This window comes from Taudactylus pleione, unplaced genomic scaffold (genome assembly GCF_031769625.1).
Source record: "Taudactylus pleione unplaced genomic scaffold, aTauple2 ptg000889l, whole genome shotgun sequence".
Lineage (NCBI taxonomy): Eukaryota > Metazoa > Chordata > Amphibia > Anura > Myobatrachidae > Taudactylus > Taudactylus pleione.
Genome location: NW_028285290.1, coordinates 1,547,277 through 1,561,125, shown reverse-complemented (window position 1 = coordinate 1,561,125; position 13,849 = coordinate 1,547,277). Strand labels below are relative to the sequence as shown.

General features: G+C 42.8%; 1 protein-coding gene across 1 annotated transcript in view; it reads right to left on the bottom strand.

The window, feature by feature from the left end:
- Positions 1 to 13,849, bottom strand: part of OLFML2B (olfactomedin like 2B) — a 208,348-nt gene that overhangs the window by 74,603 nt on the left and 119,896 nt on the right. The window contains exon 4 of the mRNA XM_088459049.1: positions 10,319 to 10,486. Within this exon, the coding sequence (XP_088315175.1) occupies positions 10,319 to 10,486 (168 nt within the window). The remainder of the gene's footprint in view (positions 1 to 10,318; positions 10,487 to 13,849) is intronic.

The following is a 13,849-nucleotide window of genomic DNA, read 5'->3' as shown; positions in this document are numbered from 1 at the left end:
TACCTGAGGAGGCAACTGCAATTGCAATCTGCTTTTGACTATGAACTTTGGCCAAGATTAGAGTTAGGAGGAATGCTTTTCCTGTTCCCCCTGGAGTATTTAGAAGGACAATACCTCCAGTTTTTCTTGTTACCAAAGAACTAATTCTGTGCAACTTTTTGATCTGACACCAGCCTGGGATCATTTTCTGTCACAAATCTCTGCAACTATGCACAATTATAGCTTGTTTCACAGAACATGTCTTTATTAAGACTGGAAGTGTTACTTCTGTCAGGAGTTAGAAGAAGCCCTAGCTGATGCAGACTCTTGTCTGCCATCTGTTGAATGTTGTCCTCCAAGAAGTTGAGAGCTTGATTAAACATTGCATCAGTGCATTGTAACCCTAGCTCAGGATTGGCTAGTCTGCTTCATAATGAATGTCTTCACTCATATTTTCTCTAAAGTCAAGAGGCTCCACTGCCTACTTGGTGGGCACCATGTAGACCTCTATAACCCTGACATACTCCAAACATAACCAAAAACCTAATCCTGTTCAAACTACACCAACATGACACATTTGGTGGAGCTAGGTGCAAAAGTCTGGCCATGCATAAAGGATAAACAAGCACACATACTGTAAGTGACTAATGCTATAATTTTGGTAGAGGACAATCACTGTGAGGAAATTATATAGTATTATGCTTCATGTGAAGCAATTGGTTGCTAAATAAATAGACTGTTTTTAAACTGCATAATTCATAAAGCAATTGGACATTACTTGGAGTTTAACTAATAACAGAAAACTACTACAGAGACACAAATTACTATTTAATAGTGACATCTGGATTTACTTAATAAATAATTATATCATAATGATTCTGCACCATTACATAATTGGTTGCAAGTACAGTATAACTAATTCTATAATTTAGGATATGGACAACTATGCTGTATGTGAAGCCATCAGCTCACCTTCACCACCCCTATTTTTTCTTTAGTGACATTGATAAATAATAATCAGAAATAGCATTATCGTTTATATTCAATATAAAAATTAATGTGAGTACACAATAAATTATATTGCAATTCCTAAATCTACTTCCAACATGCTACTTTTAGGAATGGTTTCCCAAGTCTCCTAGATTTAGAAACTGTGTTTTGTACTGTACTTTGTATATGTCCTAGTGCTATCATATAAGCAAATAGCTATGTGCTAAATCTTCTTAATCCTGTTTACGTATTTAAAAAAAAATCTAATTCTGTTGTGGTGTTAGGCATGGTTATCTAAATTTGCTAAATTTAAGAATTATGGATGAGTGGGCTGTGTATATGCAGGTCTTATTAGTTCAACTGTATAAACAGCTGGTTAATTTACTCTCCAATCAAAGGTTTCAGATGACTCAAGGTGGGTACACACCTAGCAGATATATCTGCAGATCGAGTGATCTGTATATATATCTGTAGATGATGGTTGTTCATACACACTGAACAACGTCATCTTCCTTCTGTCCGCGGGTCCCACTAGCCGGGGTTCGTGCCGTGACCCCCTCCCTGCGGTTGCCACTGCATGTGTATGGGTGGTCGACTTATCGCCCGTACACACAGCATAATGGACAGATATATCTGTAGATATATCTGCCATCGGCTGTGCAGCACAGCCAACGCGATATGTCTGTGAACGACATTGCTCACAGACATATCGCTGGTACACGCTGTCCGACGGACATACGATATATCGGCCAATATATCTGCCAGTGTGTACCCAGCATTATTCTACTGTGCCAGCTATTCACATTTCCTGTATAAGCCAATAGCTAGATATTTATGCCAAGTCTTACTGAAATTTCATCAGTACCATATATTCAGTAATGCTTTCCAATGTGCTATACTTCATAACATGCAAAATTGGAAAGGTAGCAATTTTGTAGTGCCTCCTTTCCTTATCTAATGGTACATGCACCTGGTGTGGGAGCAAGCTAAAATAATATTGTTCAGTGACACTGCTACTGTCTATTAACTAGGAATATCCCAGTACTATTACTGGCAGTAGTAATTCTATCAGTAAAGGAAGGTCATCACAGAAAGTCTTCACTAAAACACTTGAAGATTTCTCCCAAGTGCAAAACAAAAACTCAAGTACTAAGAAAAATGTCATTAAAGAAATTAAATGGCACGAGTCCCATACCCCTCCTGTAGTAGCAAGAAAAGGTTCAAACTATGACCACTTTATAATAGTACAGTTCCTGCTTATACTAGAATGTTCAGTCCCAAAGCAATTGTCCACCAAGTCATGCATCATCTGAACCTTCTCAGGCATCACCTTCACATTGTATAGGTTTGGCACCTCCAAAATAGGAATATCAACATAATCCCGACTAGAGTCTCAGGGTTTATATGAATCGTGCAGTCGGTCTACCAAGTCTGATTCTGACACAGCAAACCAGCTTGCACCCGATTCATTACTTAATCATCATTTGAAATGTGAGTATGCCTAATGATTTAAAGAATGTATATGCTATTGTTCCTGCAACGTTAGAGCATGAGAGGGGGTGTTTTGTGAAAATGGTGAAAGTTATTCTATAGCGGCAGGTGATTATCCTCTAGTTCACCTGGATTCTGGTTTCCAACTTCTTGTAAAAGGTGCAGAGTAACAAATGTCTCTGTAAATCATGCAGAAGCTAAATGATCAATAGGGATCTTCTTTCAGGATGTAATCTAAATGAGAAATTGCATAGATTCTTTCAATTACAAGGGGAGATATCTCAAGCCTCGGATAGAGATAAAGTAGAGAAAAACTTCCAATCAGCTCACCTTCACCACCCCTATTTTTTCTTTAGTGACATTGATAAATAATAATCAGAGATAGCATTGTAGTTTTAAATTCAGTATAAAAATTAATGTGAGTACACAAATTATATTGTATAGATTCTTTCAATTACAAGGGGAGATATCTCAAGCCTCGGATAGAGATACAGTAGAGAAAAACTTCCAATCAGCTTCTGTCATTTATCCAGCAGAGTCTTTGAAATGACAGAAGCTGATTGGTTGCTTTCGACTACTACTCCACTTTACTTCTCCCCAAGACTTGATACATCCCCCCCCCTGCCCCTCCATAATGGGGCAGACATATAGAATTATAAATATTCTCTCCTTGGGTGGTTAAACCACCACTATCTAGTACTAGATAGTGTACCATAAAGTATTTTGTGATATCTCATACTGTCTGTTTAAAGTTCACTGCCCGACAACAGAATTCTGTATGATATTCCTTTTTAATCTGGTGATGTTTTATTTCAAATGGGTTAAGGCTGTTTCTGTAAAGGATGATCAGTTCTGGTCATCACACAGTAATGGTGAGAGCTTGAAAGAAAATGTACATGGAAAATAAAGCTATATCTTTAGTGTCTGGGGACCTCCACAAAGTACAGTATTAATAATAGAAACTCTTTGTTCATCACAAACGTTTTCTTCACAGATGTTTAATTAAAATTTGCAGCCCTGTTTAAAAGATTTAAATACCTTCCTGTCTCCAAATAATAACAAAGTTTTATTTGAAGCCACAGTATAACAACATCTGAAGAATTGTTTTCTGGTCTGGTGAAGTATTGGTTCGAAGATCACAGCTTGTTCAAGAACCCAAGGACCAGACAAGTATTTTTTTCACTTAAGCAGTTCTGTTCCCTTATAGCGTGATATGTTTACCAGTACTAAATTGCCCCAGAATTTGTGCACAATTCTAATATGTCTACTAAGTAGAGTTAATAAGGAACCAGACAACAGAGGGATAATTATAAGAAATAGGCCACGGTCAGATACAAAAAATCAGCAGACCAAATGTAATAGGTCCTGATTTGGTAAAAGTGCAGGTTATCAATAGTTTTGCCACAGGATTCAAAGTGGCAATGTTTTTAAAGGAAAATCCATGTTGACTTGTGACTCATCAGTAAGATTGTATCATGGGTGGAGATACTGTACTCTGGTAATTAAGCAGTGTGTTTAGCCTACTCACTAAGGAGATAAAGTAGGCTAAAACTATACAGTGACCATGGGGCAGCATTGAGTCAGTGATGGCAAACTGTAGATGAGCAGCGACAAGACAGCAATGTAGGAAGGGAAAGCAGCACAGGAAAAATTAAATAAGAATGGAGGTAGGCAGCTATGGAAAAGAGTCAATCATGGAAGAAGTGAGGTTAGTTTGCCTGTCTGTAGTGTGTGTAATGATTTGGTGTATGTGTTTGGTGGCAGTGTGTGTGCACAGCCAAGACTGCCCACAGCAAAGCATGAAGTGACTTGGACATTGTATTATCATTATCTGCCATATTACATGATTGGCAACCTGGTCTCCGGCAGAGGAACTGAGATGCTGAAGATGCCAATGGAAGTGTCCTCATTCTTGTCCACATCTGCATTCTGCCATTTGTCATATAGAGGCAGCATGTGCCCACTGTATTTCCATAGGGGGCACAGCTCTTCCTGTTCACATTCTGCTCCCCCTGCCCTCTGCTCAACCCTCCTCCAAGGAGTCTCCTCACTTCTTGTCCTCTGTTCCAACCCCTGTTGCTATCACATCAAAGTTAGGGCAGACACTCCACCTCATCCCAGCTATCTCCTAACACTGGTGGTAGAAGGTGTGAATCCTGGGCTTTATTTACAGTTGGATATAAATTAATTTGTGGCACATAAAAACATACTTTTCCATATGTACCAAAATGTGGCTGTAATTGTATGTAGCTCTTGAGGTAGTTTGCTCATGGATCAGCATGGTAGGAATGGGGTAGTGGAAGTTAAGTACAGTAGGGCAGGCTATGGCTTTCAGTATCTGTGATACCTGGCAGTTGCAAGGCATTACTTAAAGACCTGTCCCACCCACAGGTAAGACACTGCTGTTGCAAACTATAAAGGTGCCCATCCACTAGACGATTGAGGTGAGCGATCGAACGATAACGATGGTTCAATCGTTCATAAATCGTTTGCAAATTGTTTGAAAAAATGTCTAAAATGACCAGCAATGCGCGTGCCCGTTGGTCGTTTAGAATTCTATCACGTCAGGTTGAGCATGTTTGCAGATGATTGATGAGACTGCTCGTTCAGTGCAGGCTCATCACAGACTGACAAACGACTGCACCATTACAATGTCGTAATCGTGCAGTCGTTTTCATGTCTGCTAGTGGATGGGCACCTTTACTTTACAAGTGATTCTGACCACAGCTTTTATGTGACCGGTGAGACCCTACTCAAATTAGGCCATTTTGGAAAAAGTTATAGAGACCAGTGCCATTTTAAACAAAGCTGGTTTAAAAATAAATTAATAAAGTGCCGTTGGAGGCGTTGAGAGAGGAAAGCTGGGTGATGCCATTGAGCAGAGTGAAGCAGATAAAGAGATAAGCAGCTGAGAGAGAGACTACAACAAGTAGACTGGCTGAGACTTGTGGTGCCCGAGTCCCGCTAAAGTGGGAACTGTATTTACCAATAGGAGGAGAAGTAGCATCCTGACTCAATATACTACATAGGTGAAACAACCATTTATAGGCAATTTGTCAGCTCCTATGCTAGTACAGTCCATTTCATACCCTGCTGTGCAAGTCATATAATCCCTGTTAGAACTCTGGGGTTACTGCGTAAAATCATGGCTTTTATAACAGCATGGTGCGGACCCACTAACACAGACACACAGATCATTTGTACACCTGACACCAAAATGCATTTTAAGCTAATTTGTGAACTACAGTGGATCCAGAAAACTGAAATCAAAAGATGGACTTTACTCTTTATATATATATATATATATATATATATGTATATATATATATTTAGGGGTGTGCACCGGCCACTTTTCGTGTTTTGGATCTGGATCTTTCTGAGTGTTTTGGATCTGGATTGGTTTTGCCAAAACCACCCTTCCGTGGGTTAGGTTCTGGGTTTTGTGTTTTGGATCTGTATTTTTTTTTTATTAAAAGCATAAAAACAGCTAAAATCACAGAATTTGTGGGTTTTTCTGCTCCTTTGCTATTATTAACCTCAATAACATTAATTTCCACTCATTTCCAGTCTATTCTGAACACCTCACAATATTGTTTTCAGTCTAAACGGTTGCACCGAGGTAGCTGGATGACTATGCTAAGCGACACGAGTGGGCGGAACAAACACGTGGCCCATCTAGGAGTGACACTGCAGTGGCAGACAGGATGGCAGTTTGAAAAACTAGGCCCCAAATGCAAAGAATTGTCCTTGGGCCCTCCCATCCACCCTTATGTTGTATAAACAGGACATGCACACTTTAACAAACCAATCATTTCAGCGCCAGGGTCTGCCACACGACTGTGGCTGAAATGATTCTTTCGTTTCGGCCCCCACAAAACAAGCTGGCAATTAATCTGTCCCTGCACAAACTGGCTCTACGGAGGCAAGATGTTGTCCTCATCCTCCTCATCCACCGATTCTTCACCCTCTTCAGTGTTGTGTACATCCTCATCCTCATAGAGTATTATTTCGTCCCCGCTGGAATCCACCACCACAGGTCCCTCTGTACATTCTGGAGGCTGGTCTCCCTGGAAGAGTTGAACATCTTCTCCACATTTTGTGGAAGCAACCTCCTACGCCTTTCGCTGACAAGGTTCCCGGCTGCACTAAACACTCTTTCGGAGTACACACTGGAGGGGGGGCAACTCAGGTAAAATAGAGCCAGTTTGTACAGGGGCCTTCAGATTGCCTCTTTTTCCTGCCAGTACAGGTACGGACTGTCTGATATCCCTACTTGGATGCTGTCACCAATGTAATCCTCCACCATTCTGTCAGTGGTGACAGTATCATATGCAGTGACAGTAGACATGTCAGGAATTGTTGGCACGTCCTTCAGTCCAGACCAGATGTCCAAACCGGCCCTTGACTTATGACACAGGCGCACGCTTGGCGCTGCTACTGTGTTGATGCACGTGCGGCTACATTGCACACAAGTCACAAACACAGAATTTTTTTTATTTTTTGGAGCACTTTGGGGTTACACCACCCTTCAACAGACGAGCCAGCTGGCCCTTGATTTATGACACAGGCGCACACTTGGCGCTGCTACTTAGGTGATGCACGTGCAGCTACAACGCACACAATTCACAACACAGAAAAGAAGAATTTTTTATTTTTGTTGGAGCACACTTTGGGGGTTACACCACCCTTTAACAGACTTATGGGACACAGGTGCACGCTTGGTACTGCTCCTTTGTTGATGCACGTGCGGCTACTGCGCATACATTTCGCAAACAAACACAGAAAAAAAATAAGAAATTTTTATTTTTTGTGGAGCGCACTTTGGGGGTTACACCACCCTTTAATAGACAGATGCACGCTTGGCGCTGCTGCTTTGAGGATGCACGTACAGTGCACACAATTCACAAACACAGAAAAAAAAAATATTTTTTGGAGTGCACTTTGGGGGTTGCAGCAACCTTTAATGGTTGAGCCAACCGGCCCTTTACTTATGACACAGGCGCACGCTTGGCGCTACTTTGTTGCTGCATGTGCGGCTACTGCGCACACAATTCACAAACACAGAAAATTATTTTTTATTTTTGTTGGAGTGCACTTTGGGGGTTACACCACCCTTTAAGAGATGTGCCAGCCGGCCCTTTACTTATGGGACACAGGCGCACGCTTGGCGCTGCTCCTTTGTTGATGGACGTGCGGCTACAGCGCACATAATTCACAAACACAGAAAATAATTTTTTATTTTTGTTGGAGTGCACTTTGGGGGTTACAGCACCCTTTAACGGTCAAGCCAGCCGGCCCATTACTTATGACACAAGCACACGCTTGATGTTACTTTGTTGATGCACGTGTGGCTACTGCGCACACAATTCACAAACACACAAAAAAAAAATTACATATTTTTTGGAGTGCACTTTGGGGGAGCACCCCTGATGGACAGATCACCCCCTGGACAACACTACAGCACCCCTCTAGGACTACAGCCTTTATGGGACACTGCACAACACAGTCCAGCCAGCCCTTATAGACTTTGGAGTGGACACAGCCCCTTTGGACAACTGACTGCACAACACAGCCCAGCCAGCCCCTATGACAGCAGCACAACACAGCCCAGCCACCCCCAACAGCAGCACAACACAGCCCAGTCAGCCCGTATGGACTGAGTGGACACAGCCCCTATGGACAACAGCAGCACAACACAGCCCAGCCAGCCCTAGCTCCCACCCTCCCTCTTCACTGTCCACAGCCAGAGTGAGAAATGGCGCTGACGCAGGGGACCTTTTATAGAATCCAAAACCCGCGAGATCCGGAAGGTGGGATGATGACGTTTTGCCTCGATTTCAGATCCGAGTCAGGCAGGAAAAGTCGAGCCTGACTCGGATCGGGGGGGCTCGGGGGGTTCGGATTTCAGAAATCCGAACCTGCTCATCATATATATATATATATATATATATATATATATATATACACACACAGTATGTACTGGATCCTGCCAGTTCAAGAAGAGGATAACCTGTGAATTACTTCTCATTAAGGATGAGTACCAGTGTTTCTATTGCCTACTCACAAAGTGTGGGGGGGGTAAGTAGCCATTGGTATTCTAAAGATTTTTAAATTATTATTAATGCAGGGTATGTTTGTATGTATACTTTTGCATTATTATTATTATTATTATTATTATTATTATTATTATTATTATTATTATTATTATTATTATTATTATTATTTACAGAATTCAAAGCCAACTTAATTGTTGGAAAACATAACCAATAGCAGTGGGGCTGATTTAAGGCTACCATCACTAGGATGAACATGGCTTGTCTATCTAATCAATAAACAGCACCATAGCACACATCATTAGGTTACATGCTGTATATTTAAACTCTTCTATAATTGTACCATTTGGAGTGAGTTAGGTTCCCCATCACTTGGATGCAGACACAGTTTACTCAGACACAATCTTTTACAGAAACAATCGGAATGTAATCCCGACAGTCGGGATCCAGGTAGTCCTGGCGCCTGGATCCCGACAGGATTAACATACCGACACTTGGTGGTCAGTATGCTAACCCTCCCCCTCTCCTTACCCTAACCCTCCCTCTCTGGTGCCTGTACCTAACCTAGCCCCCTAGTGCCTAAACCTAACCTCCCCCTCCCCGCACGCTAAACCTAACCCCCCCTCCATAGTGACTAACCCTGGCCCTCCCATTAGTGCCTAACCCTCCCCCCCCGACCCCGCTACTTACCTTCGGCATCCCGGAGGTCGGGATGCAGGCGCTGGGATTCTGACCGGCGTCGGTATTGTAAGCGTCGACATCCAGACCACCGGGGTTCCGAACGCATGCCGCTGACACCTACTGTAGCTCTGGGAGGTTTGGACTACATTGTCTCCATATCCAGTTGTGTCTCTCCACTCTGTACCAGAGACAAGTCTTATGCTGGCCATACACTAGTACAACCAGCATAAGATGAGATTCATCTTACGATTTCCCTTGAACTTCCCGGCAGCTCCCTGGCAGTCCCGGCCACACGATTGACACACGATGTACATATGATCTCACTATAAGACCGATCTGCAGTTTAGGAGGGAAGGTCATTGAAAGAACACGCACTTCTTCAAAATGTAACTCAAATGACGCCGGTCGGACGCATGATGCATCGCATGCACAAATACACGGCACGATCTGCATATGATTACGATAGATATGAGCTGCACATCTGATTATACGATACTTTTTAAGAGCGGCGAAAGCACGCATCGGACTGTATCCTACCTAATCTTACACTTTTTTGACACAATTCATCGTACGACTCGTCTAAAATCTGCAAACGGCCCGAAATTGTGCTAGTGTATGACCAGCATTACACAGCAGTGGAGTTCACACTAACATTAATACACCCACTGACATTCAGATTATTAGTAATGGACACTGATTTCTAATCTGTGCAAGCAGAGTTTCCTTTTCATCCAGGACTGCATAATTGTCCTGTGTACTAGATTCACCCAGAGAGTTGACATGAGCTGGTCAGTGTATCTCATAGTAATATGTTTTTGTGATCACAGCATATCAGTTTGTACTTATGTTACTCATATGAAACAGTGTTTATTAAATACGTTCCTTGAGTACTACACACCCAACATAAAATCCTTTGAGGATTTCCGTCAATGGTTGCAGGCAGCATAATCACTGATGCAGATACACTTTTTCACATGCAGATGATTAAAGAATTATTCACAATGTGGAGGTGCTTGAGGCCCATTGCTAAGAAACCTTGATTCAAAGCATATCTATTACATAAGTACAGCCCATGCATCTGCTTGCCTTTGGTGAGGAATGAGAGATGATATTTATAAACCTACATGTGTATCAGAGTATGCTGCTGCCGCATCTCTCTGCAGAATTTTGCCAATGTGGGTGAGATTATTGTCAATAGTAGAATTAACCTTCTCTTTTTTCATCTCAGTCAAAATTTCATCCACACTCTCTTTAATTTTCTCTTGCTCTTTTGTCATATTCTTAGAAATAACCTACAAAAAAGAAGACACTTACTTAAGCATAATATATAATGTTATAACAAAACACTGATCAAATTATATTACATGAAGGTTATCAGGAACATTGGCTCAGGAGCAGTTTATGTGAGGCGCAATTGTCAAGTAGACTCTGAAACTGTGCAGAACTTCAGGAAAATGGTGCTGGCGCCATTTTTCCAGTGATTTCAGCGGTGCTGGCAGAGAGGTAAGTATAGTCTGTGGGTGTGGTGTGGACCCCCTTGGACCATGGGGCCCATGTGCACCTCATAACCTGCACCCATTATAGATAAACCAATACATTGTCTTATACATGGTAAAACATTCACATCAGCTCGGCACATTTTAACAAGCTACTGCTCCATACTTGAGCAGGTATAAGTGAAGGAAAACAACAAACAATACAAATAACAGTGGTTCTGGTAGCTATAAGGACCTTGTGCATGCAGTTTGGGATTACAGGGAAAACGGCCCTCATTCAGAGGCGGTCGCAAAAAGCGATCGCTCTCTCTGAATGAGGGTGGCCGCTTCTTTTTTTTAGTGCGGCCTCCTGGTCGCTAGCTAAGCTGTGGGTTACCACCCACAGCTTAGCGACCAACCAGGGTGATGGTCGCTATGGTCAAGACCATCGCGACCATGACCATCGCGACCATCGGGGCTTGCGACAAGACCCTATGGTTGGATCTCGGCAAGCACAAACCCCAGGCAACTTCCGGCTCTGATCGAGCAGGAAGCTCCCCACTGACATCACTGCTGTCAGTGCGGCCGCCCACAAAACGGCAGGCGTTCGCTTGGGAATGCCTCCGTTTGTGTAGCCACCCCCCCGCCCACAAAAACGGGGTGAGCTGTCGATCAACATCGACAGCCGCCCTTTTTGTAGTGAGCTCCGGATCGAGAGAGATTCTCTCTCGCTCCAGGGCTTGCGCACGCGCAGTGCGGACGCTGCATGTACGCAGGGCCTTAACTTCGACCCGGTTGCGAGCGCTCAGCGTTTGCGACCGGGTCTGAATGAGACCCAATGTTCTCTAAGAAAATAACCATCATCGAGTCAGTACATAATTAACTGCTTAAATCGGCAAATACTGTTTCTTTTTGTCAAAAACCTTTAAAAAGGACCGGATCTCATCTTCAGGTTTACTACTGCCATGTCTGCCTATAGTAGTTTTCCTTCATCTAAGAGGAAAACGAAAAATTTCCAACATTTCAGTGATGATTGCTGTTACAAAGGTTGACGACCCACTAGAGGATGATTTGCTCCTACTCCTAGTCACTTGGATGAAAGCACATATATTGTATTGAGCCAGTTTCCCCTTGTCAAAGACTGTTATTAATCGGCAGCAAAATAATATTTGGATGTTTATGAGAGAGTCAATCCTATGTTGTTTTATCAATGGCAATATATTTTATTTTGGTTAGGCTGCAGGCAATATTTTTTGTGCTCTATGGGGTCAATCCAATTCCACGTGAAGGGTGCGAGTTGCCATTGCAACGGCATTAAAACGCTAACAACGGCACCGTATCTCCCACCCCTCCTACCTGGCTCTGAGCCCGAATTCACATAATTTTGCTCTGAGCCCTACGAGATCGTGCATTTTTATGCGAATTTGGGCTGCTGTCAAGTGCAATGGAATTGGATTGACCCCTATGATTATCATGTGAAATATGTGTTTTTTAATTGCTTAGATTTTACTCACAGGTCCAGTATACAAGTTCTTTTTAGCTATGACAAGCTCAGTTATTTTTTTATTAGATTTTTTATGAGCAGAAGATGTGAATAACAGCTGCTGTGAATTCACATACTCAGTGCCTGAAGGGATTTATAAGTGAAGTAAAAGCTGGACATCATATCAGCCAATTCCCTCTGAAATTTAAGTCCTGGAGTACAGGCCTAAGAAGCCTATAGGACAGCTGCCATAATAACATGTAAAGCACAATGTGGAATTGCCACGAACACTTCACGCCACTCTACCCTCTAAAAAGATGGCTGCTGATATGGAAAGATATATACAGTACAGCCTTATTCCAAAATGGAATAAATTTATTTTTGGCCTCAAATTCTACACACAATACCCCATAAAGACAACGTGTAAACAGTATTTTTGAGATTTTTACAAATCACATGTACATAAGTATTCACGGCCTTTGCCATGAAGCTCAAAATTGAGCCCAGGTGCATCCTGTTTACACTGATCATCCTTGAGATGTTCCTATAGTTTAATTGGAGTCCACCTGTGGTAAATTCAGTTGATTGGACATGATTTTGAAAGGCATACACCTGTCTATATAAGTTCCCACACTTGACAGTGCATGTCAGAACACAAACCAAGCATGAAGTCCAAGGAATTGTCTGTAGACCTCCGAGACAGGATTGTCTCGAGGCACAAATGTGGGGAAGGGTACAGAAAATATCTGCTGCTTTGAAGGTCCCAATGAGCACAGTGGCCTCCATCCGTAAATGGAAGAAGTTCGGAACCACCAGGGCTCTTCCTAGAGTTGGCCGGCCGTCTAAACTGAGCGATCGTGGGAGAAGGGCCCTAGTCAGGGAGGTGATCAAGAACCCGGTGGTCACTCTGTCAGAGCTACAGCATTCCTCTGTGGAGAAAGGAGAACCTTCTAGAAGGACAACCATCTCCGAGCAATCCACCAATCAGGCCTGTATGGTAAAGTGGCCAGACGGAAGCCACTCCTTAGTAAAAAGCACATGGCAGCCCGCTTGGAGTTTGCCAAAATGCACCTGAAGAACTCTCAGACCATGAGAGACAAAGATTGAACTCTTTGGCGTGAATGCCAGGCATTATGTTTTGAGGAAACCAGGCACCACTCATCACCAGGCCAATACCTTTCCTACAGTGAAGCATGGTGGTGGCAGTATCATGCTGTGGGAATGTTTTTCAGCAGCAGGAACTGGGAGACTAGTCAGGATAGAGGGAAAGATGAATGCAGCAATGTATAGAGACATCCTGGATGAAAACCTGCTCCAGAGCGCTTTTGACCTCAGACTGGGGCGACGGTTCATCTTTCAGCAGGACAACAAACCTAAGCACACAGCCAAGATATCAAAGGAGTGGCTTCAGGACAACTCTGTGAATGTCCTTGAGTGGCCCAGCCAGAGCCCAGACTTGAATCCAATTGAACATCTCTGGAGAGATCTGAAAATGGCTGTGCACCGACTCTTCCCATCCAACCTGATGGAGCTTGAGAGGTGCTGCAAAGAGGAATGGGCGAAACTGCCCAAAGATAGGTATGCCAAGCTTGTGGCATCATATTCAAAAAGACTTGAGGCTGTAATTGCTGCCAAAGATGCATCAACAAAGTATTGAGCAAAGGCTGTGAATACTTATGTTCATGTGATTTCTTAGT